Genomic DNA, 25,830 nt, shown 5'->3' on the forward strand with positions numbered 1-25,830 from the left:
TGGTTAGCACAGCAGGAAAGAAATTGAAGTCCTCCACGGGATGTGGCCCTGACGGTATTCCATCACTTGTGCTCAAACGTTGCATGCATTCGCTGGCTAAACCACTCGTATTTCCGAACTGTTGGAAACAGTCGTTTGTTTTCCCTGTGTTCCCTTTTTTATATTTGTTGTGTTCAAAATGTGCTACTTTTTTATACTTATATATGTTTTGCATGTGAATGAAAAGATATGGGGTTTTGGCCTTCTCTATTTGGTTTTTCCCCATCTTAATTCATTAAGACAACAAAAAGTCAGATGAATAAATAATAATAATAATAATACTTCGTTGTACCAAACCGGTCGACTATTTGGATCAGAATCAAGGTGTACGGTACCTAACAACGCTGAACAATTCATCATCACACTATCTTAACTACCATAATTTATCTAAACCGTTGATGAAACCTTCCACAATTAGCAGCACACATCCACACAAAATAGTCAATCACTCTCGCCAGCTACTACTACTCACGGTCGCCAGTCTGGTGGTAGCTTTCCTCGTCAAACCCACCAATCCACCGCCCCAACACACACACCACAGGATCCGGCAGATGTTCTTCATCCAACAAATTGATTGATGACCCTCCCGGCGATGACAGCTTTGTTCTGTTTGTTGCCCTTCTGCCCGCAAAGCTAACTACGATCTGTCCATCTGCCAGTCGGGGGAAGTATTTCCCATCCGAAACATTTCTATTTTTCAATTACCCGTTAGCCGTTTTCCTCCGCCTACTGCTGCGACTAATGAAAACATTGAATACAAAGTACAGGAGAAGGAAAAAAAAGGATCCCAAAAAGCGCACGCATTGTATCCGCTAATGGGGTAAATTACCGAAGGGCAAGCGCGCGCACAACGTGTGGGCAGATGGATTCTGCTGTTGTGTGGAGTTAACCGAACCTCACTCGCGTAATTAGGTCAACGAAATTGATCCCACCAACGTGCGCGTCGGAACGGAGGAGTCGATATATTGTGCAATTCGTGGATTATCCCCGGGGGAGATTGAATTGCAATTTTTGTCCCATTATCGGATAAAATTGGCATCGATTGATATCGTTTCTTTTTTTTTTTTGCAAAGTGAAAACGATTCCCCCAAACTTTTAGCAATTATCCACAGCACTCTGATGAAGCATTAAAACAGATTATCCCGAGCCTCTCAACTTTCGATCCCTTTCAAGCCGGAATCTGTCGCACCGTAAGTATACGGATTAACACTCCCATCGGTCGGTCCTCTCTCCCACAACGGATGACCAGCATGAAACCTCAGCAGCAGCAGCAATTATCAAAGCCCGAGAGAGTAATTAAACAGAAGTTGTTCTTCTCGTCTCTCCCCCCCAGAAATGGTCCCACGAAAAGTGACATCCTTATAACTTTTGTTCTGCAAGTGGAGACAGAGAAAAATCCACATAATGGCTTCCTCGATTTTATTCAATTTTGCGGTTTGCAGAACTTTAAATTTCTGCCGCCATCAACCCATCCGAAGGCGAGTGAACGAACGTTTACTGAGGGACAACATTTTCTTTCATTGGTGTACCTAAATGTAACTGAGTTTGGGTGGGTGGACACAAAACTGAAAAGCAGCCTGAAGAGGATGAAAATAAAAAGTTTGCATTTAAAATCAAAAACTCAACAAATTCATTTATTCCTGTGTTTTCTTGTGTAACAAACTCGCTCCTCTTGAGCAGTCGTTTGAAGTTTGAAGTGAGAGTTTCGCCCACTAAATGAGAGAAGCCTTAAATTTCAGTTCTTGTGTTTCACGGAGAAAAAGGAATGGAATGGCGATACTTGGTGATAAGTTTTATTTCATTGTTCACAATACACGAGCCCACTATCTATCTGCCAGAGAGCCCTAAGGAGATACATAAAAATACTTACGATTTCAGATAGCGTTTGCTCTTCTTTCTTGTTTTGTTTTCCACTAAATAATATACACTTATCAGTTGTTTGTATGCGTGTGTTGTTTCGCTATCAAGATGGAGAGTAAATTTTAGTGTTACGCTTGGCTTAGTTCACATTTCATCATTTGTTTTGCTGAAAATGTTACAGATTTAGATCAGTCGCAATTCTGCTATTACCATATTTCGCAAGAAACCCACCGTTGCGTTTTGTTCTATTCTGTTGTATTTTGTTGTAATCTCCTTATCCAAAAGATAACAAATATGGGTTTCGAAAAATACGTTTACACTTACTTTTAAGTACTTTTTTTTTTTCTCCGCACGACAACTAACGATAGCGGCGTGTATAAAATGGCACTTCTCATACATGTAATACGGTTTACTTTTTTTAGATTTTATTGTTTTTTGCTTTGTGTTGTGATGCAGTTTTTTGTATTATTTCTTTATGTTTGTTTACTTGCTATGCATGATTGTTTATGACTGCCAATCTCATTGCTTTTTTTGTTTGTTATATTTCTGATTGTTTTTGTTTTCCATGAAGATGATAGTTATCCAAAGAATAGTTTAAAAATAGTTTGCTTGGCTCAACAACAACCATTCTGTACAGCTTACCAACAATTTCACACCTAACTCAAACCATTTGATCCTGCTCGTATCGTTTCTCTCCTTTCCTAATTACATTCAATATGATTTGTTCATCTTAACATCTAGTGGAATGTTGCACCTTAAGTCTACCATTTTTACACTTACCTCATATCCTTAGCGTAGGTTGCGAATATCAAACAGAACAATGGTTATGTGTACGACTCGACACAAAGAATATTTTACAATGCTATCAACAACTAGATTTCCACTCGTTCCCCTTTTTCTTCATTGAGAAAGGGAGTTTGCTAGCTCCACCCTAGGCTATGGTGTGTGTTACTTTGTAGCTCACGCCCGCTCAATTAGTTTGCGAGCTACCACTCAAGTTAGTTGGCTACAATTGCTTACGATACTAATACCCTGTTGCAGTCGGAATTGCTGCGATGCGACGTGATTCTCTGTCGAATGTTCGATCTCTTTTTTTATGTGTATGTGATTTTCACTTTTCATCGGAATGACTCGCTGAGGGGGTTTTGAGGTGGTGATTACCCAAAGATCAACGGATAAACAGTTGATTAACGTTTAATATCACAACTATCACTGATACTGCAGCGTCATAAAAATGAATATGGTTTGAGGGAATGCACATGGACCGTTGTCGGACTCCTACTTCCTATGAAACTCATTCTAGGAGCTAATTCTCACTCCTACACATTTCATGTTATTTTACATGGCGTCCGATATTGCGACGCAAGGTCTACGGTTTGATCTAGGTGATATATATGTATTCAACAAAATGACAATGCATACCATACAGCCTGTGGAATCAAGACTATATTGAGTGAATGATTCGCTGTACAGATCATTTTTCTGAACATATAAATTATGTAACCTCACGTTTCGAGACATGTTCCTGATTGGCTATACAACCCTTCAACACATTAATGCTTTGAAATATTCCATCAGTATGCGAAATATTTCACAAATTGATGAACGAGTGTCTGGGTTCTTTCTAAAAACACAAGTTCTGTTGATATTGCAAGTGCATAGTCGGAAATGGCGTCAAAATAAGAACATAAAGGGTGTGTCACATCAAATTGCATCACGGAAAAAACGCTGTAGAAATTTAATTTTTAGGAATTATATCTTCAGCTTTCGCTTATAATCAGATAAGAGTGTATAGGTCACGTTGGCCATGCTTCACTGTCAATTTTTCGTAAATTTGGAAAAATGTCGAACGAAAAAGAGCGTCATGAATAAATCCTGCGCACTCATTTCGAGAATCCGGAGTTGTCACATCGGGACATCGGTAAGATGCTGGGAATCGTCCAACCCACGGTCAGCAGAGTACTAAAACGATACTTCGAGAACCTAACCATCGACCGGAAGGTGAAGAACGGCAATGGATGCTCCGTCAGTGAAAAAGATCACAAGCGCGTAGTTAAGCAGTTTAGACGTGATCCGAGAAGTTCGGTCCGGGATGTCGCCAATAAGCTGAATTTGTCAAGTTCATTCATCCAGCGGACCAAGCAGCGGGAGGGCCTGCGTACATACAAGGTTCAGAAGGCTCCTAACCGCGACGAAAGGCAAAACATGGTGGGGAAGACGCGAGCCCGGGGGCTGTACACCGAAATGCTGACGAAGCCGCATTGCCTGGTAATGGACGACGAAACCTACGTCAAAGCGGACTTTCGTCAGCTGCCGGGCGTGTTGTTCTTCTCCGCAGAGGACAAATTCAGCGTTCCGGAGGAGATTCGCATACAGAAACTATCCAAGTTTGCCATGGTTTGCCAAAGTACATGGTGTGGCAAGCGATCTGCTCTTGCGGAAAGCAGAGCGCCCCCTTCGTGATGACCGGCACGGTAAACGGGCAAGTTTACCTTAAGGAGTGCCAACAGAAGCGCTTAATACCACTATTGAAGCAGCACGAGGGCCCGACCATCTTCTGGCCGGATCTCGCTTCGTGCCACTATTCAAAGGACGTGTTGGAGTGGTACGAAGCCAACGGGGTCACCTTCGTGCCAAAGGAAATGAGCCCGCCCAACGCGCCGGAGCTTCGCCCAATAGAGAAATATTGGGCGATTATGAAGCAGGCCCTCCGGAAGAACCCAAAAGTTGTCAAATCGGAGGCGGACTTCAAGAGAAAATGGATTTCTGTTCAAAAAAAACTACAACCTGACGTTGTACAGAACCTCATGGACGGGGTAAAGAGGAAGGTGCGAGCATACGGGCTCGAAGTATGAATAAAAAGAAAATGCCAAAAGTTGTTTATTAGTTTTTATTTTACTGTCTAAAATTTTCAAAAGGATCGGTCTACTGGGCGAATTTCTACAGCGTTTTTTCCGTGATGCAATTTGATGTGACACACCCTTTATCCCAATTAGAATATTTTCCAAAATTATAGTTTCCTCCATGTTTACAGCGTTTTCAAATCGTTTAACCCAGCGGTACTCACTCTCTTTTTCATGGGGACCACAAAGACGGATTAGTCATGGTGCCGCGGGCCGCAAACAAAAATCACGACCGCACTTTTAACAAAAGAACTACTCAATTATTGCCGGCGAGTACAAACATTGAAAAAATCGAATAATAAAACTCTTTGATACAAATACTTGACACCAATGACAGGGGCCGACAAATGAAAGCTTTCATTGAGTAAGGAGCGCGAACGCTTCGCGAAGCAATTAGAGTAGATTGTCAAATTAATTCTAAGCAACATGTACTGTTGATTGCTCGCTGTCCAGATCACTGAAACTGGAATACTGGACTTCTTTCAGTATCTCCTAGCAAATCTACATTTCCAACCCAGAACGAAACATCACAGCAGACGCAGAACGGTAACAGAAAATCCGAACCGAACCTATTATGTGGTAGCTGTGGGAGCGGAAACAATATCATCGGAACAAAATTTAAACTTCAGTTTTTCACCGAAGAACACAACTCTCAACGTTGAAAAATACCTTACGTCACTTTCAATCTCACAATGAAATCACGAAAGTTGCATGATCGATTGGAAAAATCACAAATTAATCATTCATGATTTATCAGTCATCTAAGTAGCAAGGCTTTGCAAATAGTGTTTCACAAGGCCGGGTTGTTGAGTTTGGTATTTCAAATTAGTCTTTTTCAAGGCTAGAGGCGAACAAACGGAGAAACTCTCTACAATTCAAAACAACAACTGAATTCACAGAAGCTCTCTTCAGGCACACATAAATATGAGATAGACTTTTAGAACGCATCGAAAATTCTTAAAGTCGGAAGTTTTAGTGACCCAGAAAAGGTCCGATGGGTTTGGGTTGTTATATACACGTAGCTGAAAATTATCGATTCATGATTCATCCTTGTTCTCGCGAGAACAGTACATGCACTCAGAACAATACACGTAACGCATTCAGTGTGTATCGCGGCATTTTTTCCCGTACTACATACAGTACGATTCAACGCGATTATATATTTGCCCCCACTACCGTTGTCTATTCGATAAAGCATAAAATCAACAATTCGTACAATCTCCACGGTATGATAATCAACGACGTAAGTCCTATTTAAAAGTTATCTTCTGCTTTGAGTCCGCTCTACACTATGCTTGCTTCTCGCATATTCTGAAGATGCATTGGCAATATAGAAACTGAGATTGGCCAGGGCGAGCACAATATTTAGAGAACTTTCACCGACAGCCAACTTCATGCATCGACAAATCTTAACTAAGTTGGATTTTCAAGCATATTTATAGATCGTTGATATTTCAATAGTTTGCTTTCGAAGTAGTTTTGAGATATTTAAACTAGTTTTTGGATCAATTAGTAAACAGCATTACTCATACACCTTTCATCTTTCGAATGAAGTGATTGACATACCACTTTGTACAACTGACAAAGAGGTGTCAACGCGCGGAACATTGCACCCCAAACGTAGCGCTCTTGTTGCAGGAATTTTAAACTTACACCCCAGTACAGATTCAAATATAATGTGAGGCAAAAATACAGAGGCACTCTTCACCAGACGGCATGCAAATCGACGCGGTGCCCACACCGAACAAAATTACACCATACAGTGCGCTATCTATCAATCAATCTTTCTTTTAGAGGCGAATGAATTGAAAAGTTTAAAGCCAAAAAGAAGAAGAAGAAGAATCTTTTCTGGAATCGAGCAAAACAATTGTGAGCTGACGTCATTGAGAAAAGCTGCTGTTTGATTGCTGAAGCGAGATCGCTTCATTGATGATGATAATGTTTTGAATTGCATTCGCCTCTAGCCTTGAAAAAGACCAAATTGGAAAACTCGCCTAAACACTCGGTCTTGGGAAAGGTTGTTCTAAAGATTCGCTGCCGTCCGGTCGCTAGCTATATGACTGACGAATTGTGAATACTGGGTTTTGAAATCGCGACTGGCTTGTTTGTACTCATTGAATAGAATACGGATGAGCTAAGGTCTTATCTCTATCCACATTGTCCGTAGAGTGAATGCTGCTGTTGAAATGAATTTCAACGGGAAGTTTCCGAATTTATAATTCTCGAATTGTTGGAATTGAATGAAAGTCGTGTGATCCAATTTTGCGAGAATATAATTTCCTGTTACAATTTTAATTATTAACTATTTTGTTCATCAGGTAGGTACGGAAGTAGATAAGTAGTAGATTTAGACTTACGTTTAGTTTTCCCTTTTCCCAATTTAATGAGTTCCCGAGCGTTAAATCTTCAGTAGGTTTAGTCGTATGCCCTAGTCGTAGTCTCTAATCGTAGTTTCTAGTCGTAGTCCGTAGTCGTAGCCGTAGTCGTAGTTTGTAATTATGTAATAAGTCCTAGTCCTAGTTAGTTTAGGTTTAGGTTTAGGTACCTTTTAGTACAAATGTCATCTCTTACCTATTGGACGCTTTAGATAGTTAAATTTAAGATGTTGTTTTAAGATTAGGAAGGAAGGAAGGTATTGAATTAGAGAGACTTTAAACTCTGAGAGTTCATTCGTCTCTTGAAGTTTAAGATTAATAGAATATAAGCACTTTACAGTTCTTAAGATTTCCAGGAGCAATGCATAAGCGATGAATTCAATTGTTGACCTGTGTTATTGTTTTTTACGTTTCCTTCTACTCACCCAGTGACGTATTGGTCTACCCGTCACTGAAAGTACGTGTTGGCTAAAGGCTGATCTAATTGGAAGGTGCGTTCAGGCAAGTGTTGCCAACAGCTGCAATTGCACTTCGAGCGACCAATTTACGGCTGTCCTATTAGCAGTGATATTTGAATATTGTACCTCCCTCATACATACTCGGCCACAAGAACACGATAGGAAAATGTCTATTCTTCCCATTTTCCTTAATTTAACTCTAATTCGAGGACGGAACTGTTTTTTTTGTCGAAAAAGGTGTAAAACCGTTTGAAAGCCCAACTTGGATGAGGTTATCAAGAAGAACCTGATACAATGAGCTCGTTCGAGAACTCGCGAGCTGATCGGACAAGTTTGATCATCGATCCGATAACGGTGTTTTTTTTTCACGCAGATTGCGAGTGAAGCGAGCTCAATAAAAAGTGGTGCACGATCGAGAAGCTGAGGATCCTGTTCAGTACACACATTCATCACACGCTACACAGCAGCCGCAAATAGAAGTTTATTTTTCTATTGTTCCATTTATCATTCCTTCTACCTCCTGTGTACGATTTACACCATTGTCCAACATTGTATTTACCAAATCGACAAGCGTTGGCATTAGGGGTGTCCAATTTTCTTACATTACCGTTGAACTTTTTTTGAAACTTTTTTTCATTTTTGAATTTTATACAATAAAAAATTGAAATAAATATAATTTATATATACCTTGAATAGAAATACAATTCTATAATTTGTTTACTAATTTATTTTTTATTTTTTAATTATTTTTTTATACATCGAACGGGTGACTGATTTATTATTATGGCTGAGGGCGGGGAGGATCCCCCATCCATGTCATTGAATGTTTCTGATGCTGACCCACCTCCTGAAGAGCAGCAGGATGAAGCAGACGTTGAGGAGGAAAATTCTGTGCATGAAGTAGAAAGTTCTGAAGATGAGGAAATTGAGGAAAAACATGATTTTCGTCTAAAGGAATACCATGAGGGATTCAAAGGTCCGTTCATTGTATACTTTAGACGAAAATCCAAACCTCTTAATGTCATTTGCATCTCAAAAGAATCAACGCAGAATTTTTCCAATGTTACTGAAATTACTCGGATGGGGCCAGACAATTCACGAGTTGTCGTCTCCAGCAGGGCCCATGCGAATGCAATAACGCACTGTGATCTCTTTGCGATTGAGTATCGCGTATACGTACCCTGTTGCAACGTTGAAATAGACGGTGTAATAAACGAAAAGGGTTTGACTCGAAAAGAGATACTCGATGGTGTCGGTCGCTTCAAGAACTCCTCACTTAAAATTGTGGAGATTCTTGAATGCGATCGACTGAAATCTGTTTCACTTGAAAATGACAAAAGAGTTCTCAATCGGACAAACTCTTTTCGTGTGACATTTGAGGGGTTCTACAATACATTCAAGGCATGTTTTTGGCATCAGAATCCCAACTAAGTATTATTCAAAATGACGAAGAAATTCAGTAATTCTGACTACGGATTTCAGAATCTGCTTATAGACTCCGATTGAAGATCCTCGATTCCAGATCCTCTTTTCAAGATTCAGATCACTAAAATTGGGATGTTCCAAATTCCAAATTTATTTTCCAGATTCAGATTTCAGACAACGATTTTATATTCTGCTTTTAGGTTCAGATTCATCGTTCATATATCAAGTACAGCTTCCAAGTTAGTGGAGGCGATCTGGTGTAGTGGTAACATCCATGCCTCTCACGCTTAAGGTCACGAGTTCAATTCTCACTCCCGACATTCTTCCAAAAATGGAAGTAAAAAGTGACGAACCAGCCAAATGAGTTGAAAGTCGCTAATAATACAGATAAAAAAAAAAAAAGGTTCCAAGTTCAGAATCTGAAAATGTTTGGATTTCAAATTACGATATTTAATTAGGATGCCGAAACCAAATTGTGTCTTTAAATTTGAATTAAAATCCAGATTCTGTATTCTGATTACAAAATCCTCCATTAAATCCTCCCGAATTTCGGTTTAAATCTTCAGATTCAAACACCAACTGAAGCATCAACATCAGTTTTCAGACTCAAATACAATATCAGTTCAGATTCTGGGGGCAGCCTATAGATTTGCGATTAGCCAACCCAGAAAACCTTATTGGGGTTCCTATTTCCGATTTAAAATTCTGATCCCGAACTCAAATACCAAGTAAAGATTGCAAGATTCAATAATAGAGTCCAGATTTGGACTGTAAACTCGCAATTTCAGGAGGTTTCATATTTGAATGTTAAAACTGGGCTCCAAATTCGGAATTAAAAATTTCATTCTTCCATATTCAAACCCTACACCCAAACTAGCGCTGGCAGAAAACAATTCTTCTTCGGCATAAATAATGCTTTTTCGTGTGCTGAAGGGTCAAATGAGTAAATAAAAGTATTTGTTTTAAAAGCTTTAAATTGTTTGTATGTATGGGAGCAGACTCCTTTTCCTTTCTTTCATTCTTCATCTCTTTTGGGTTTGCATCCTAAAAAAAAAAGTCCAAACGATGTCATCGGGGATCGAACCAAGGCCGGTTGGAATGCAAGGTTGTGTTACACACCCATGCTATCCTCATAGCCACTGGTACCGTTGTACAAATGCGAGATAATATAAGACCTCATTATAAAATGATGTTAGAAAGTGTTTTCTAAGAGTAAACAGAAGATGATAAACGTGAATCTATAACTTTTTTCGGTCTGGGCCGTTTATTTGACAAACTATGACAAAAGCTTTAATGCGTGCTTATTTGCAATGTGTCTCCTGTTTCGCTCGCTCATATTGATCCTATATTGCTATAAGATATATATTATGCAAATGCTATACCGGAATTGGGGAGTAGCGCATTTTCAGTTGTTTTTAGGCTCATTTAATGTAATAAATCGAGATGCCAAAACAATTGATAAAAATAATTTTGGATGTAGATATTGATTACAGATAAATACTCATTGCTCCATATTTCGTAACGCTTTGAGTTTTATGTCCTTATTCCTGATTCGAAGCCTAGTTCCAGAATTCAATGCAACGAATTCCTAATTCCAAATCTAGCCCTTTGCGGTCTTTTGTCAGGCCTCAGCCTCCCTAGCATACTAAAATCATACTACTAAATCATACTAAATACTTTATTTCACGATGTAATAGTTTACTTTTTTCTAAACAAATTTCAATATCTAGTGAACTTTTTCACGAATGTACACGGATTTTCTTTGAATAACGGTACTCGGTGTAAACAAAATATTATTAGCATGGAAAGATAAGAGGATCTCTCTCGAGGAAAATTAGTTCCGACCGCAAAGGGTTAACATTTCTAAATTCAGATTCATATTTTCTATTCTACTTTCTATCTGTTTATCAACATCGAAAAGTCCAACGTTTTTGGATACTCAGATACTAATTTAAACTACAAATAACAGTTCTTTTTTTTATATAACTGAAATCCAGGTAAAGATTTTGAAAACGAGACTTAAAAGTCAAACTCCAACTTCAGAATCAGACTGTAATTACAGGTTCAGGTTTCAAATCAGAATGCCAGTTTGAAGATTCCGAAAACAGGATTTAAATATTGCAACTAGCTTCTAGAATCAGATTCTAAATGCAGAAAATTCCAGTCTCAGACTACAAAACGAGATTCTAGATTCCAAGGTTCAGAGCCATAGTCCAAATTAAGAATGGAAATGACTCAGGATCCAAAAACCAGATCATTAAATCAAGGCTGGATTCCAGATTAGAATCAAGATATCATTTTCCGATCCAAACCTCAGATTTCTCAATATTTGCTCCAATATTCAGATTCCATAGTTAGCCGCAAATTTTAAATTTCAAATTTACAATCATATTCAGGATTCAAAATCCAGATTCAGAGTTCAATGCCAACACAAGATTTCAGGTTCGGATTCTAAATTTAGATTCAAAAACATATTCCGATTTCAGGTTGAGAACGTTAATTTAGACATCAGATTGTTTCAAGATTCCAGATTCGGATCTCGGATAAAAAAAACCTTATTCAAATTTCACCAACAGACAATTTTTTGCATTGATATTAAAGATTCAATCAACAAGGTAGGATTCTTGATTTGGACCGCCAATTCAGGTTAGAAGTTTATAATAAAAATTCCGTTATCCGGTTCCTCCGAGCTCACATGAAACACTAAATTTACGCGTCGTTCTCTGGCAATTCGAATTTTATAAGGAAAATTACAAAAATCGGCTGCATTTATATTTCATCTCCACATATTCCACCTCCATGCATTGATCGAGGTAAATATATATGATGATGATGTGTTATTGCATTTCGGCTTGCATTTCGGCTTGCATTTCGGCTTCAGACTTCAGATTTGAGCTACAATTTTGGGATCTTGAATTCATATTTATAAGCGAAAACTGGACTTCAGATTCGTAATCTCAGATTCAAAGTTTCCGTCTTCAGAGTCAAAATCTCATATCAAGATTCCATTTTCCATTTCCAGAATCTTCACTCTGAAATTCAGATCCAAGGCTCTGGAGCCAAAATTCTGATTGTAGATTCCAGTGACAACACAAGATCTCAAGTACGGATTCTAAATTGAAAACTGTTTGCCCAGAAACAGCTTCTTACATTTAGAATTCAGATTTTTCATAGATTTCAGAGTCAAATCTCAAATTTAGATTCTAATCCTCATTCCATCGTGAGGCTGCTGATTCCGATTTCATATTTGGTGTTGATAATCAAGATTGAAGAGCCAATGTTAAAATTGAAATTCAATGTGCACACTTCAAAATGTTTAATAAACATTCCGTAATTCGATTTCACAATCGTCAGATTAAAATTCGGATTCCGATTTAAATTGTTTGTTCTAGATTTTAAATTGAATATATCTCAGATTCATATTCGAAAATTCTATTTTAGGATTTCAGATTCGATTTCCAGATTTAGGTTTGCAGATTTAGAAGCAGATTCCATCGTTAGATTTCGGATTCAGACTCAAGAATCAAGATACGGATTCTATGATTAATATACAGAGTCAGATCTCAGATTAAGAGTTTTGGTTTCAGATTTGGACTGGAGATTTCGATTTTATTCCTTATTCTGATTCCAAAACATATTTGAACCCTTAATTCAAGCTACAGATGCTAAAGATGTCTAAACAATCCAAACTCAGAGCCAAAAATTCAGGTTTTTACTGTAGAACCAAACTTCAGATTCTAGATTTGAGCCACAGATTCGAGTTTCAAAATTCAAATAAGATTTAAATGGGAAAAACGGACTCCAAATTCGGAATCTGAATTCAAAATCTGAGCTTCAGATTCTAGACTAAGATCGTACACCCAAAATAAATATTTAGTACATATTTTGACATCCTCATTCATTACATTACTTGAACGTAAAAATAATGAAAAAAACAGCTATTTTTCTTGTTGTAATTCCAAGTCTGAGAGAATGACAGGTCTGCTTTTATTTGTGCACTTGACCTTTTAACACGCAAAAAGGCATTTTTTTTTGTGTGTCAAATATGATTTCCTTTCTGCCAACGTTAGTTTGGGTGAATTCAAATTTATATTTTAGCCTTTAAATTTTAGAATTACCTTCCAGAAACAGATTTCAGAATTAGATTTCATATTCACCCATATTCGTATTTCATATTCTAGATGAAGATCTCATGATCAGAATCCAAGTTTGTGGTCTACAGATTTGTATTTTGAACTCAGACTTATATTAGACATCCCGAATTTTATTACAAATTCAGATTGCAGAACATATTTTGAACCTAAAATCTCCAGACCAGGGTCCAACCTTTTCGAAAATGAAACATGAAGATTAACTTTCCTTCCAGTCGCTTCGTTTCGAGCTGGTACACTTCCATAAACGTCTTCCTCTCTTCTGTTATTGGATCACAATGAACGCATTCGCTGCCAAACATGACTCGTTCGTCAGTTAATTTCGCTCTTAATGTTTGTCAATTCATTTCTAGTTGAAGCAAATGATTGCTTCAATTGGCGTGGAGAATGAATATAAATCTGCCTCTTGAATAATTTGACTACTACTCCACCTCGACATGTACTTCGTTGCCCATGTCTAAAATCTCATTTTATCGTCCACATAAAGTGAAACGAAAACTTGATTTCTGTTGGCAAAAACTGGAAGGGGGTTATATCTGTGATATAACCGCAAGGTGGACGAAGGGCTAACGTTGGCTTAGCAATCAATAAGCATCAAGCACATAACTCTTAGAGATTTCATCGGGAAGCATTCGATAATAAAACTGCTGCCTTTCACAAACAATGCGGCTCCGTTTAGTCCGACTGCAGAAAAGAAATGGAATTGGGAGAGAAGAGCATAATGCATAGGCGCATGAGCGTGACCATCCTTATCGCAAAAACAACAAAATGGATTTCCGATTCGAGTGAATTCCCGAGTGGGCGCCAGCTTGTACACGGATTTGTGTGATTTAAATATCTTGTTTTCAGAACTATTTCTAAGCTATTGAAACAAGTTTTCGGTTCAATAAGTATCAATCATATAAAAGCATATCTAGATTCCAGATTCCTGGTTTGAACACCGTACGAAGAATTAAAATCCAGAATACAATTTTTAAATGAAAAAATAAGAACACAGAAATAAATTCAAAATTCCAGATGAATGTCTTCTTATTTAGAATCTAAAGTCTAAATGCTGTACAAAATTCAAAACAGAGCTTGTCATTTTTGATCATTAGAAATGAAAATGATTGTTTTGCTTGTTCCTCTCACTTCATTTTCATTTTCAGCTCACTTTCGATTAATTCATTTTAGTCAGTCGAGGTGAAGTTAAATCGGTATATTCTCTAGACATACTGAAATATCAATTCACCTGTATTGTTATTTTTCGCAGTCGTTTTCTTTCTGAAGGTTCGTTGGCGATTTAAATTGAAATATCACTTATCATCGTCAAAAAGTTTCTTTCCGAATGCGGAACGACTTTCGTAGCTATTCAATCGAAAGTTTTATCCGATTCATTTTATCAAAATGGATTTTTCCAGACCTTCCTCCAAAAAAAGGTGGGAAGAAGAGCTGTAGAAGGAAACAGCAGTTATGCTTACCACTACACCGCCGGTAACTGAATGCTCATGTCGGCCTACTGCAAACGATTTCATCATGTCGTTTTCATTAGTTTCAGTGAGTGCGTTTCGAATACAACATGTATATTGAAGTAGAATCAACTTAGCATCGCAGGATCATATGTATAGTCTATCGCTGAATCCTATTGTGATTGTTGGTTCTGTTGAGACAAATTTCAAATTTACTCTGAACAATACAGTGTAGAATAGTCTCGCATCTACATGATCAAATTCGGCACCAGCAACAAAAAAGATGGCCGTTGACTGCTTATCACAATGATCACTAACACAACACTGGACTTTGGTAACAATAACCAATTATATCAACCTCCGATAACTCCATTAATTACCACTCGAAAATGGTGAACATACCACATGAATCCCCCAGTGAGTCATTCGCGATCCAGCCTATGACCACCAACCCATCCACACCCAAACCCTTACAAGCTCGTCATCGATTTGCCTGCTCTTCCCGACCCGGCCACGCCCACCTTTTCCTCCTTCGCTTGCTGCTCCTCTTCGGCGATTGTCCGCTGCTGGCCTCTCAACTCACCGGCACCGGTCTGACTCCGGCACTCACGGATCACCAGCGGATGACAAATATTGTCCATATTGTACGAACCGGCTCTCACCGAAACAGACCGAGACAACCCAATGCCGGCCATTCCCGCATACTTCTTCCCATACCCGTACGGTGGCGCTGGTGGTTCCAGCGAGCTGAAGGACCGTCATCTGAATACCGCACTTCCCAGCTCGGTTCGCGGTGTCGACGCCAGCGGAGTGAAGGCCGACGGGCTGTAGCTGTGGTTGTTCGCGTGCTGGTGCGTGGTGGACGACTTCTTCATCAGATTAAGCTTGAACCGCTTCCAGCAGAAGCAGCGCATTATGATCCGCTTGAAGGCCTGCCGAAAGTCTCGCGAAAACAGTGCGTAGATGAACGGATTGACGGCCGAGTTGCAGTACCCGAGCCAGAAGAGGATCGAAAAGAGCGTCTCGTTGATGCAATCGTCGCAAAAGGCCCGCGCCAGGTACATCGTGAAGAATGGCAGCCAGCAGATGATGAAACCACCCACGATGATGGCCAGCGTTTTGGCGGCTTTGGTTTCCATCCGGAACCGCTTGACCTGCACCTTCAGGTGCTTCTTGCCGAGCTTCTTCGAGGAGTTCGGCGAAAGATCACGCGAAATGCCGGCGGGGGCTTCCTTGAAGACGGACTTCCGGCGCGAGTCTCGACACGATTGGTGGCGCGTGTTACCTCCGTTGTGCTGCTGCTGTTGATTCTGGTGATGCTGAAGATTGATCTGCAGCGACGAGTTGAGCGACACGGTGGGACTGGTCAGATTTTGATGGGAGGAGGTGTTCCCACTGGGACAGGAGATTGCGATTTGGGGATTGTGGAATGATGATGCGGATGCTGATGATTGGGTGCCACCGAGTGGGGGTCCTCCTCCTCCCCCCGTCGGTGTCTTGACGGAGCCCTCGATGAGCATGTTGTGTGTGCGCATGGTCGAGGCCATCAGGGCTCCGACGCCCTTGCCGCGGTGCATCCGAAGCGTCAGACTGTCGTCGAAGTTATTGCTCTTCTTGCCACCACCTGACCGTGTGCGTGTGTTTTCGTTTTTTTTTGTGGTAGAGGTGGCCGTTCACAGGTCCGTAGACACCAGTGGAAGAAAGAAAGAGAAAGAGAGATTTTGTTTTAGGCTATTGTTGCTCGATCAGCGGCTGACATTTTGCAAGAGTTTGAAAGGATTGAGCGTGTTTATGGTTTATTTGATTTTCCTGTGGTGGTAGTTGCGGTGGTGGTGGTAGTATTAGTAGAAGTAGTGGTAGTGGTAGTGATGACAGCGAGCCGTAGCGATGAAATATGTGGTAATGTTAGTGACACAAGATAAGTTCTGTGTGAGTGGAACGCTTTCTGTTTGACTGATCCCTCTTCGTACGTGTGGGCGTGTAGTTTCGGGGGAATTGGTGTCTGGTAAATCTCAGGTTTCAACTTACATTCGCATTGGTACTTTTGGGGGATTGATTTGTTGCACACTTTTTTGCGTTTTATTTTGGCTTTGTTGGATGATTTTATTCACATGCCTTCGGTTTGGGTTGTGTTTAATTGGCTTCATGAGAACTGATTGAAATTAGGTTTACTTTGAGGGGCGTAACAAACACTTGATTCTTAATATACATGCACTTGAACTATCATTTTTCATATACAAAACACACTTATACGATTGGAACTGACTGACTTTCGATACAAACTTCTTCATTCAATTAAACTTCGGTCAAAACTGTAAAGGGTTTGGCTTCTTACAACCTTTCATACTCAATTATATCATACAAACTTATGTAACAGCATTCCGCAATGATTCAACTTGAAACTCTCACTATACAAATACAGGAGGATGAAATTTTGTCATAATAAGAAATGAAGTACAATGTAGAAAAGACAAGAGACAAAAAACTTAAACAAGAAAAGAGCAAAAAGGGAGCAAACATTCCAATATCAACTCTATATATTCATAAACAAACATAAAAAGTTGAAGAATTAAAAAAAAAGAAAATGGAATAACGTCAACAATGTTACGAAACATATTTCCCCAGCAAAAGTATTGCCAAAGTTGCTACTGGTGGAGAAGGACGGGTTGATGACAAGCAATCGGTTGTCACTTTCGGTGTGACACGAGTTTCGGAGTATGGAATTGGGAACCACTCAGTGTGCACTTCAAATACTTCGGATTATCATGATGAGGTTCAATGGAGGCTATATCGGTGCTAAGCACCGATTTGGCTTCTTACGAGATGACAGGGAGTGTAACGAACTACGATTCGAGATAACGCCTTAAAATGTATGTACAAAATATGTTCGATTTTATATTCAAACTAATTATTATCAAGTAAGAGAAAATAGTTCACTTTCGAGGAATGAATTCACACAGTCACAAGGACAAACAGCAGAAATTGATGAACGCCGAGGCGAATCAGGGCGATGGAAACCCGACAAAAGGCTGACAGCATGCCCGATGTTGATACTCTGGGCTCTGTTGGGTTGCATTCTCGGTCAACATCGAGCTGCCGCGTGCTGCTTTCGTCGTGCTTAACTTAATTACTAGCAGATTTATTCAAGCAGAAAGATAATATCTAAATTCAATTCGGAAATCTGGGAGGGAGAGAAAGAGATGAAGAATGCAAGCAAGAAAATGAAAGGGAGAGGCTTCTTCAAATGGGAATCGCATTCCAAAAACACACTAAAAGTAGGAGTTTAAAATAGTTATGATAATTACCACAAGCCAATCAAAAATGCAATCTTAATTTTTTCCACCATCTTGCGTTGTTGTGAGTGAGTGAATGACATCTGTTTCGCTACTGTCAGAAAAGTGTTTGTGTATAGTGAAAGCGATGAGTTTAAAGCTAATGGTTATTCGGTTTGGGAATCGAGCCGCCCGAGCTAGGGAAACGGAACGTTTATTGAACTTCCAATAAAGTATCATACCCAACTGTCACTTTTCCTGTCGATTAATGTAGATTGTTTTTACCCGGAAAAGCTACAATAAAATATCCCCAACCCTCGGCTCCGCTTGGAAGCGGAGAAGTCTGTAAACCATTCTGGGGCCCCCACCCCCTCATCACTGGTGCCTCATTCAAACGACGTCATTCTCAGCCTCAACGGATATCATGGAAAAGATCCCTTCGGGAGATAAAAATGTGTTTCTGTGTGTGTCTGTGTGTCTTCGTCTGTATGTGTGTTTGTTTCCAACCCGTCTTCGAGCAACCAACCGCTCGGTAACCGACATGAACTGAATATAAATTGGGTTGAATTTCAATGGAGATTCATTAGAAGCAATTCGGTTGGTAGTCACCCACCATCGCCGCCCGTAGTCCTAGCTCCTGCCCCTCCCCCTTTAGACCACCGACAGACCGACCGGTTGAGTCAGCAGCAAACAGCTGCTACAAAGTTTGCGTGCGTGCGAGCTCGGTTTTCCCGAAGTGCCCGGGAGGGCTGGAAAGTTGGTAAATGAAATAAATTTGATTTAATGAAAAAAGGCGATGGTGTTCTCTTTCGGGCACAACCCCAACCATCGCTACCACCACTCGACTCGAGTTGAATGCAATTCAGAATATGCTCTTAATCCACACACTATAGTGCGCTTATTTATCGTTTGGCCATAAAACTGCCACAAGCGCAATCAGATTGGTTGCAAATTATTACCAGATAGCATACCCACCCCCTGTTAAGGGTAAACTGATATCGGAAATGAGTGGATAATGCTTACCAAATTACGTTTAATTTTTTTTTCTACAACTTAAGAATCGAACTTTTCGACCCATCACACAATTTAAGAAGAACCCGGGTCTTCGAGGACATTCGAATTTGGTTCATGATTACATCACTCGAAAGAATCGTATTCGATAATGTCCCCTTTAACCTTCAAACGTCAAAATTCGTAAATTCCACAAATATTGGCAACACTGCGTATGTTGTGGATCTTCTTCACAACCAGATATTCCGAGAAAAGCCACATTAAGGAACTCCATCAACATCGACACAATAAAAACACAGCAGTGGAACTCCATACAATTCACTCACTAAAAAGTGTCCACATTTTCATCACTTGTTTACGTGAAGAATATATTTTTTTCAGGCACACTTGATTTGAGAGTGTATGGATTTCTAGCTGTCTTGACGCAAGGTCTTTAATGAAGAATGATAAGATGGGAAGGTTTATATAAACATGTTTATAATTACATAAGTTTATTCAAATATTAAAATTGCTCTTTTTTAACTATTCAGTGCAATTTTATCAAAAAATTAAGAAAAATTAAGAAATTAAAAAAGGAATGTTTTTTTAAATATTTTTTTGAGATGGTTATTAAAAATTCATGATTACCTTTGCTTTATTATTGCGGCGGCCAAATTGAATTTTTCAAGATCATGGAATACGCAGTTTTATAATGACAGTAGAATTAAATGTATGTTCCAAATTTCAGATCAATTATTCAACAGGAACGGGGTCAATTTTCTATTAATGTAGGAGAACCCAACAAACACTCGAACATACATAGAAACAGGTCAAGCTGAATGAAATCATTCAAACAGTAATTAGTTGTTTGGGGACTGCGGCCATCTTGAAATTGGATTTTTCATTATCTGCTATGTTCTACTAGTCGAGAACTTTCTTTTGATACATTTTTGGGCATTTTTCATAAATAACTGTTTTCTACTAGTCAAGCCTTTTTTTTTTCAAATGATGATGGTCCCAACTCATTCCCCTACAAAGGTTTGAGCGGAACGGGTTATCTAATTGATAATAATTATATTACGGTATTTACATTATTCATCAACAAACCAGTAAGCAAATTAAATTGAAATGAAAACGGACTGGTTATTTCGCAGACATAGATTACTAATCGAAAGAACAATATAAGCCGTTATCTGATCGTATTTATTTTATACCCATATTGATGGGGTTTTGGAAAAATAGGTAATCCGCCATTTTGTAGTGGCCACCATCTTAGATTTGCATTTTTCATAAATAACTGTATTCTACTAGTCAAGCCCTTTCATCAGATACCCATATTGATGGGGTTCTGAGAAAATATGTAATCCACCATTTTGTAGTGACCGCCATCTTGGATTCCCATTTTGCATAAATAACTGCATTCTACTAGTCAGGCCCTTTTTTTTTTGATACCCATATTAGCTATTCAATATGGAATTATTATACAAATTATTCAAAATTTCCGAAAATCAAAAATAAAATACTCCGAATACGAGGGTCACTATTTATATTTCGGGAATAGGAACAAAAACAAATAGTTAAGCTGCGAATATATTTTTATTGTTTTTCAAAGTACTCGCCACGATGATCGATACGCTTTTGCATGCGCTTAAACCATTTTTCAAAGCATTTATTCCAATCGACACGAGCCTTTTTTTTGAGCGATTGTCAAATTATGTGGGATCCAACGTGAACATAATTTTCGCACAACTAAGTGTTCATGTAAAATCGCATATATGCTGGTGGAACTAATGCTTAGGGATGCCTCAATCTCACAATAGGTTACATGACGATCTTGCTTAATCATTTCGTGCACAGCATCGATGTTTTCTGGGACTACCGTCGATTTTGGACGACCTTCACGAAACTCGTCGGACAGCGAACTACGACCACGATTGAATTCACTATACCAGCGATACACAGTGGTTTTTGATGGAGCTTCATCGCCAAAAGTCAAATTAAGTTGATTGACACACTCTTGTTGTGATAATCCACGTCGAAAGTCGTAAAAAATCATCGCACGAAAATGTTCACGATTCAGTTCCATTTTTTTTGCCGAGACCAAACTTTCAACTAAATATAAAATAAACAAATAGCGTCCGTATGACTAAATGTTCTGAGTACGTATATCGTCAAAAATGTAAAACTTTACGATGGAACCGTCAGATGGACTCACATGACATCAGTGTTGCCAATTCCCGAAATATAAATAGTGACCCTCGTAATCGAGTCCGACCTGTATTACTTCAGCCATTCCATGCCAAACTGATATAGTGATTTTCAGATTTTCGTGAAAATTGGTAGCTTGTTATCGTTATGGTAAAACATTGAAACTGTATTATTTTTTTTTTGGTGATTCCATTTTTTTCACTTTTCCCAGAAATGACTTTCATCAAAAACTCATAACTTTCGAACCGCTAAGCCGCTTCAGATGATCGACACATCAAATTGAAGTTAATTAGCTAGTCATTTTTGGAAAAATATCAAGCTTGCAAGAAATTTGAATTTTGTTTTCGTAATTATTGATTGTACCCATTTTTTAATGTTTACATGGTTTCGGTTATAATTTTCCATTTTTTTTCTTGAAAACTGAGGATTTTTTACTCAAATTAGTTTTGCAGTTTGTTTGACATATATTTTAGAAATATATATACAAATATAAAGTGAATTATATCACATCCACTATTCAAGAAAGTTGATGATACTTTTATTTTCTAGCATCAATCCAAATGCAGTACTCCTAATTATTATTATGGCCGCACTAAAAGACATGAAAAACAACAAGAAAAACGCCAACTTTGAAATTTTTGAACTATTGCAATATTACTTCAGCCATTCCATGCCAAACTGATATAGTGGTTTTCGTATTTTCGTGAAAATTGGTAGCTTGTTTTCGTTATGGTAAAACATTGAACCTGCATTTTTTTTGGGTGATTCGATTTTTTTCACTTTTCCCAAAAATTACTTTTATTAAAAAGTCATAACATTCGAACCGCTAGGCCGATTCACATGATCGACACATCAAATTGAAGTTAATTAGCTAGTCTTTTATCAAACTTGCAAGAAATTTGAATTTTGTTTTCGTAATTATTAATTGTATCCATTTTTTATAGTTCACATGGTTTCGGCACCAACGGCGCTATAATTTTCTATATTTTTTTTTTTTGAAAACTGAGGATTTTTTACACATTTACTTTTTTTACTCAGAATCAGATGTGTTCTTTTTTCTTTTTTGAGTTATAATTTTAACCGAGATGATCGATTTATCAAATTAAAGCCAATGAGCTAGAATTTTTACGAAAAATAATGCACTTGCGAAAAAAATTAATTATGTTTTCGTGATTAATAATCGTATTTGTTTTTTTATAGTTTACATGGTTTCGGGACCAAGGGCGCTATATTTTTTATATTTTTTTCGAGAAACCTTCACTTAACACAGTAAAAAATCAGAGGTGTGTTCTTTTTCGTTTTTAAGTTATGATTTTTCAAAGTTAACATGTTTTTATGCTTCGTACGATCATCCTATGCGATAAGACTATTTATATGCGTATAGAATTCCCCTTTTTGCAAATGTGAAATTATTGACTTCATTTAACTATGTCGATTATCTGAATCGGTTCAGTAGATCAGTTTTATGAGACATGAATTTTTGAAAAACGAAATTTTTGGAAAAAAGGAGAAAAATGATTTATTTCGGTTAAATTTGAAAAATCATAATTTAAAAACGAAGAAGAACACATTTTGGATATTATATAAAAAATCCTCAGCTTTCGAGAAAAAATATCAAAAAATATTGCGCCCTTGGACAATGAAAACTATAAAAAACAAATACGATCAATAATTAAGGAAACAAAATTATTTTTTCTTGCAAGTATAGTATTTTTTTTTTAAAATACTAGCTAACTGGCCAATTTGATATATTGATCATCTGAATCGGTTTAATAGTTCAAAAGATATGAGTTTTTGAAGAAAGTTATTTTTGAAAAAAGGGGAAAAACTAGGTTTTTCGAACCACCCTAAAATGGAATGGGATCTAACATTTTGCGATAAGGAACAAAACTACTAATTTACACGAAAATCTGAGAATGGAATATATATAACACTAAAAAAATATAGTTTGGTGTTAATTTCCCCGGCAACTAAAAAGCTGATTAATAGAAACTAATTGATGTTAACTTTTCATTACCTTGTAAATTCTAGATACAATACCAACAGAGGGTATTGAAAAAAAATAAATTTATTCAGAAATCATATTTTTATGTTGGTTTTTAAGCGTACATACTTTACCTAGTCGTATAATTATTGTATCATTCAATTTATTTCGGCGAGAATAAAAAAAATTTAAAATATTTCAACTGATGCTCTTGTCACATTTTAATTTTTTTTATTCAATGTCCAGTTTCTATGGCGAAGCTTCATTCGTAAATTACACATTTGGTGGAATACGATCATAAAGGTTGTTATGAATAGCACAGCAAGTTATGATTACAATACATATGGGTTCATTTTGATAATGCAAATATTAACGACATTATACATAAACCGATAAAAATGCATTATAATATTTGTCCACATCACTTTCAGCGTCTATACATACATATTTTATTCAATTTTCAGTTCGTAATTTCTATCCCATTCGACGTGTTTATCATGATGATGCTAACATTAATAACATTGTATACGAACAACCCACCTTATATATGACGTCTCCCACCGTTTTAGAGACATCCTAACATTATGTTCATTTTTTAGAGCGTAAACCATCTGTCAATTTTTTCACTGTTTACATTTTCTTGCCACAAATCGTTGCCACTTTTTTCTCTCATGTTCCACTTCTCTTCTCTGATGAGAACTATATTTGTATTATAACATAATCGGCAAAAATCTATCAACACTCACTATCGTTTATGTTTGACGTTTGCTTAGTGTGAGCCAAGGCGCTTATATAAATGTATAACAGGTGAAGCAACATCATCACTTCAATGAGGAGGGGATTACGGTTTGTGGAGCGGGGGTTGTTTGTTTTGTTATTCCTAGGATACGCCATTTTTTTCATTTTCACATGCGAGAGTAGTGGATGAACTGGATGAGAATAAAATTCTACACAATCATCCCTTCTTTCTCACACAAATTCGCGAAAGCCGAACATAGTAGGCATCGTTCGAATAAGCGTCGTAGCTGTTTGTAAACAATACCGACAGCAATTCCAATATGGGTGAAGGCGCATTTCATATAATTGTTTAACCTGGTTAATATAGAGGCGCCTTGGTGTGAGCACGTAGAATTTACCCGTTCATCAATATTTAAATTTCTCCCATGTTTCATCTGTTCTCATCGTCGTTAACAGTTTACTGAGATTGCTTGGTAAGTGTTTCGCAGTTGACTATAAAATATAATCAAGTGTAATGTAATTTTCGTTCAAAAAATTACAAAATAAAGTGTCCGGAATTTGAATTCAATCTGTCCGAAATTTGATTTAGTGTCCGAAGTTTGATTTTTATTCGCTTCATTTCAAAAATATTTTATTCGATGATTGTTTTTATGTTTTCAATCAAATAGGTAACAAAGTAGAATGCTTAAAAGCATATTGAACTAATTTATTAAAAATATCAACCAAATAATACCTTTGCATAAAGTTTAGACCTGTTTTTTGCATCAAATGCCTTAAGCGTCCGAAATATGATTCAGAACGGTATTCAGGGCGAATACCAGATCTGACGGAAATCAGAATATTCATTGGAAGATGACAGCTTTGATTGAAATCTAAAAATCGCATAAACGGCTGAGAGTAATACCGTTGAACGGGTCGGATTCGATTTTCGCAAGAGTCATCGTATTTATCAAACGACTGACCGGATCTCCATTCCTCTGAACGGACGGAGATAAAATGCTTGCATCGGAGACGAGACGATGCCGACCGACCGAACACCGATAATAAATGCGAGTTTACACTGGTCATATCATCATCATCATCATCATCATCATCGTCGTCGTGACCGTTCCTATGTTGCTTCCGTTAAGCCATACCGTGGCCATGGACTGGGTGGATACCGGGCTGACCACCGACGACTGCTCGGAGGAGTGTTAACAACTTTCAGAAGCAGATAGTGTAACCCCTACCGGCGCGGTCCGTCCGTGGTCGTCTGGATGCTGCGTACGATAAGGTTCCATATCGTTCGGTTTAACCTTCTCATAAACGGGGCAGCGTTTGTGGGATTTACCACGGAAAATTTGTATGAATACAGGGTTTGCTCGCACCAACGATCAATCGTTCGGATGAGATGTTACGCCGATTTACGCTTCTCAAACGGTCTATCTCTTATTTTAGATAAACTTGAGCTAAGGTAAACTATATATGCGTAGTGTCTCTGTGATGGATCTGATCAATTTTAGAGTAATAATCTATCTCTATTGTCGATTTGCGGATACGAAATTTTGACTACAGCTTCAAAGATCTGTCGTTGTTCTTTTGCTTCACAGAATTTACTCGAATTTTATATAAATTCTTTTATATAAACGGGTCGGGCAGTAAAGCCAATTTCAAACGAAATCCAAGCGGTTCAGATGGTGATGTAAACGAAAAGTAGGATCTAGGCAGAGCTTTTGACCAAATACAGTTGCTGTGTAATGGATAATGAAACTCACGTCAGAACTGACTTCAAAAAGACTTTGGGTTGAACATGGAAAAATACGGACATTCGAACTTCTGATATGTTATGAGTAAAAATGTTCTAAATCCTACTAAATTAAGTTCGTCTGTATAGACAGTAGGCACGGGTTTGTCAGGATATGTTTATTTGTTTATATCATGGCTCTCGTGATGAAAATCCTATGTAGGGTAAATGATCTTGGCTTTCTTCAGAATATTGC

The 25,830-nt window shown here is 38.0% G+C and overlaps 1 protein-coding gene across 4 annotated transcripts in view; it reads right to left on the reverse strand.

The window, feature by feature from the left end:
* Nucleotides 1–25,830, reverse strand: part of LOC129762074 (octopamine receptor Oamb) — a 336,413-nt gene that overhangs the window by 36,054 nt on the left and 274,529 nt on the right. The window contains exon 7 of one of the 4 annotated variants that reach the window (XM_055760062.1): nucleotides 1,685–16,283. The exons of the other annotated variants lie outside the window; for them this stretch is intronic. Within the exon in view, the coding sequence (XP_055616037.1) occupies nucleotides 15,418–16,283 (866 nt within the window). The 3' untranslated portion in view covers nucleotides 1,685–15,417. Of the gene's footprint in view, nucleotides 1–1,684; nucleotides 16,284–25,830 lie in introns of those variants that run through there. 4 annotated transcript variants of the gene reach the window in all.

Source organism: Toxorhynchites rutilus, chromosome 1 (assembly GCF_029784135.1).
Source record: "Toxorhynchites rutilus septentrionalis strain SRP chromosome 1, ASM2978413v1, whole genome shotgun sequence".
Taxonomy (NCBI): Eukaryota; Metazoa; Arthropoda; class Insecta; order Diptera; family Culicidae; genus Toxorhynchites; species Toxorhynchites rutilus.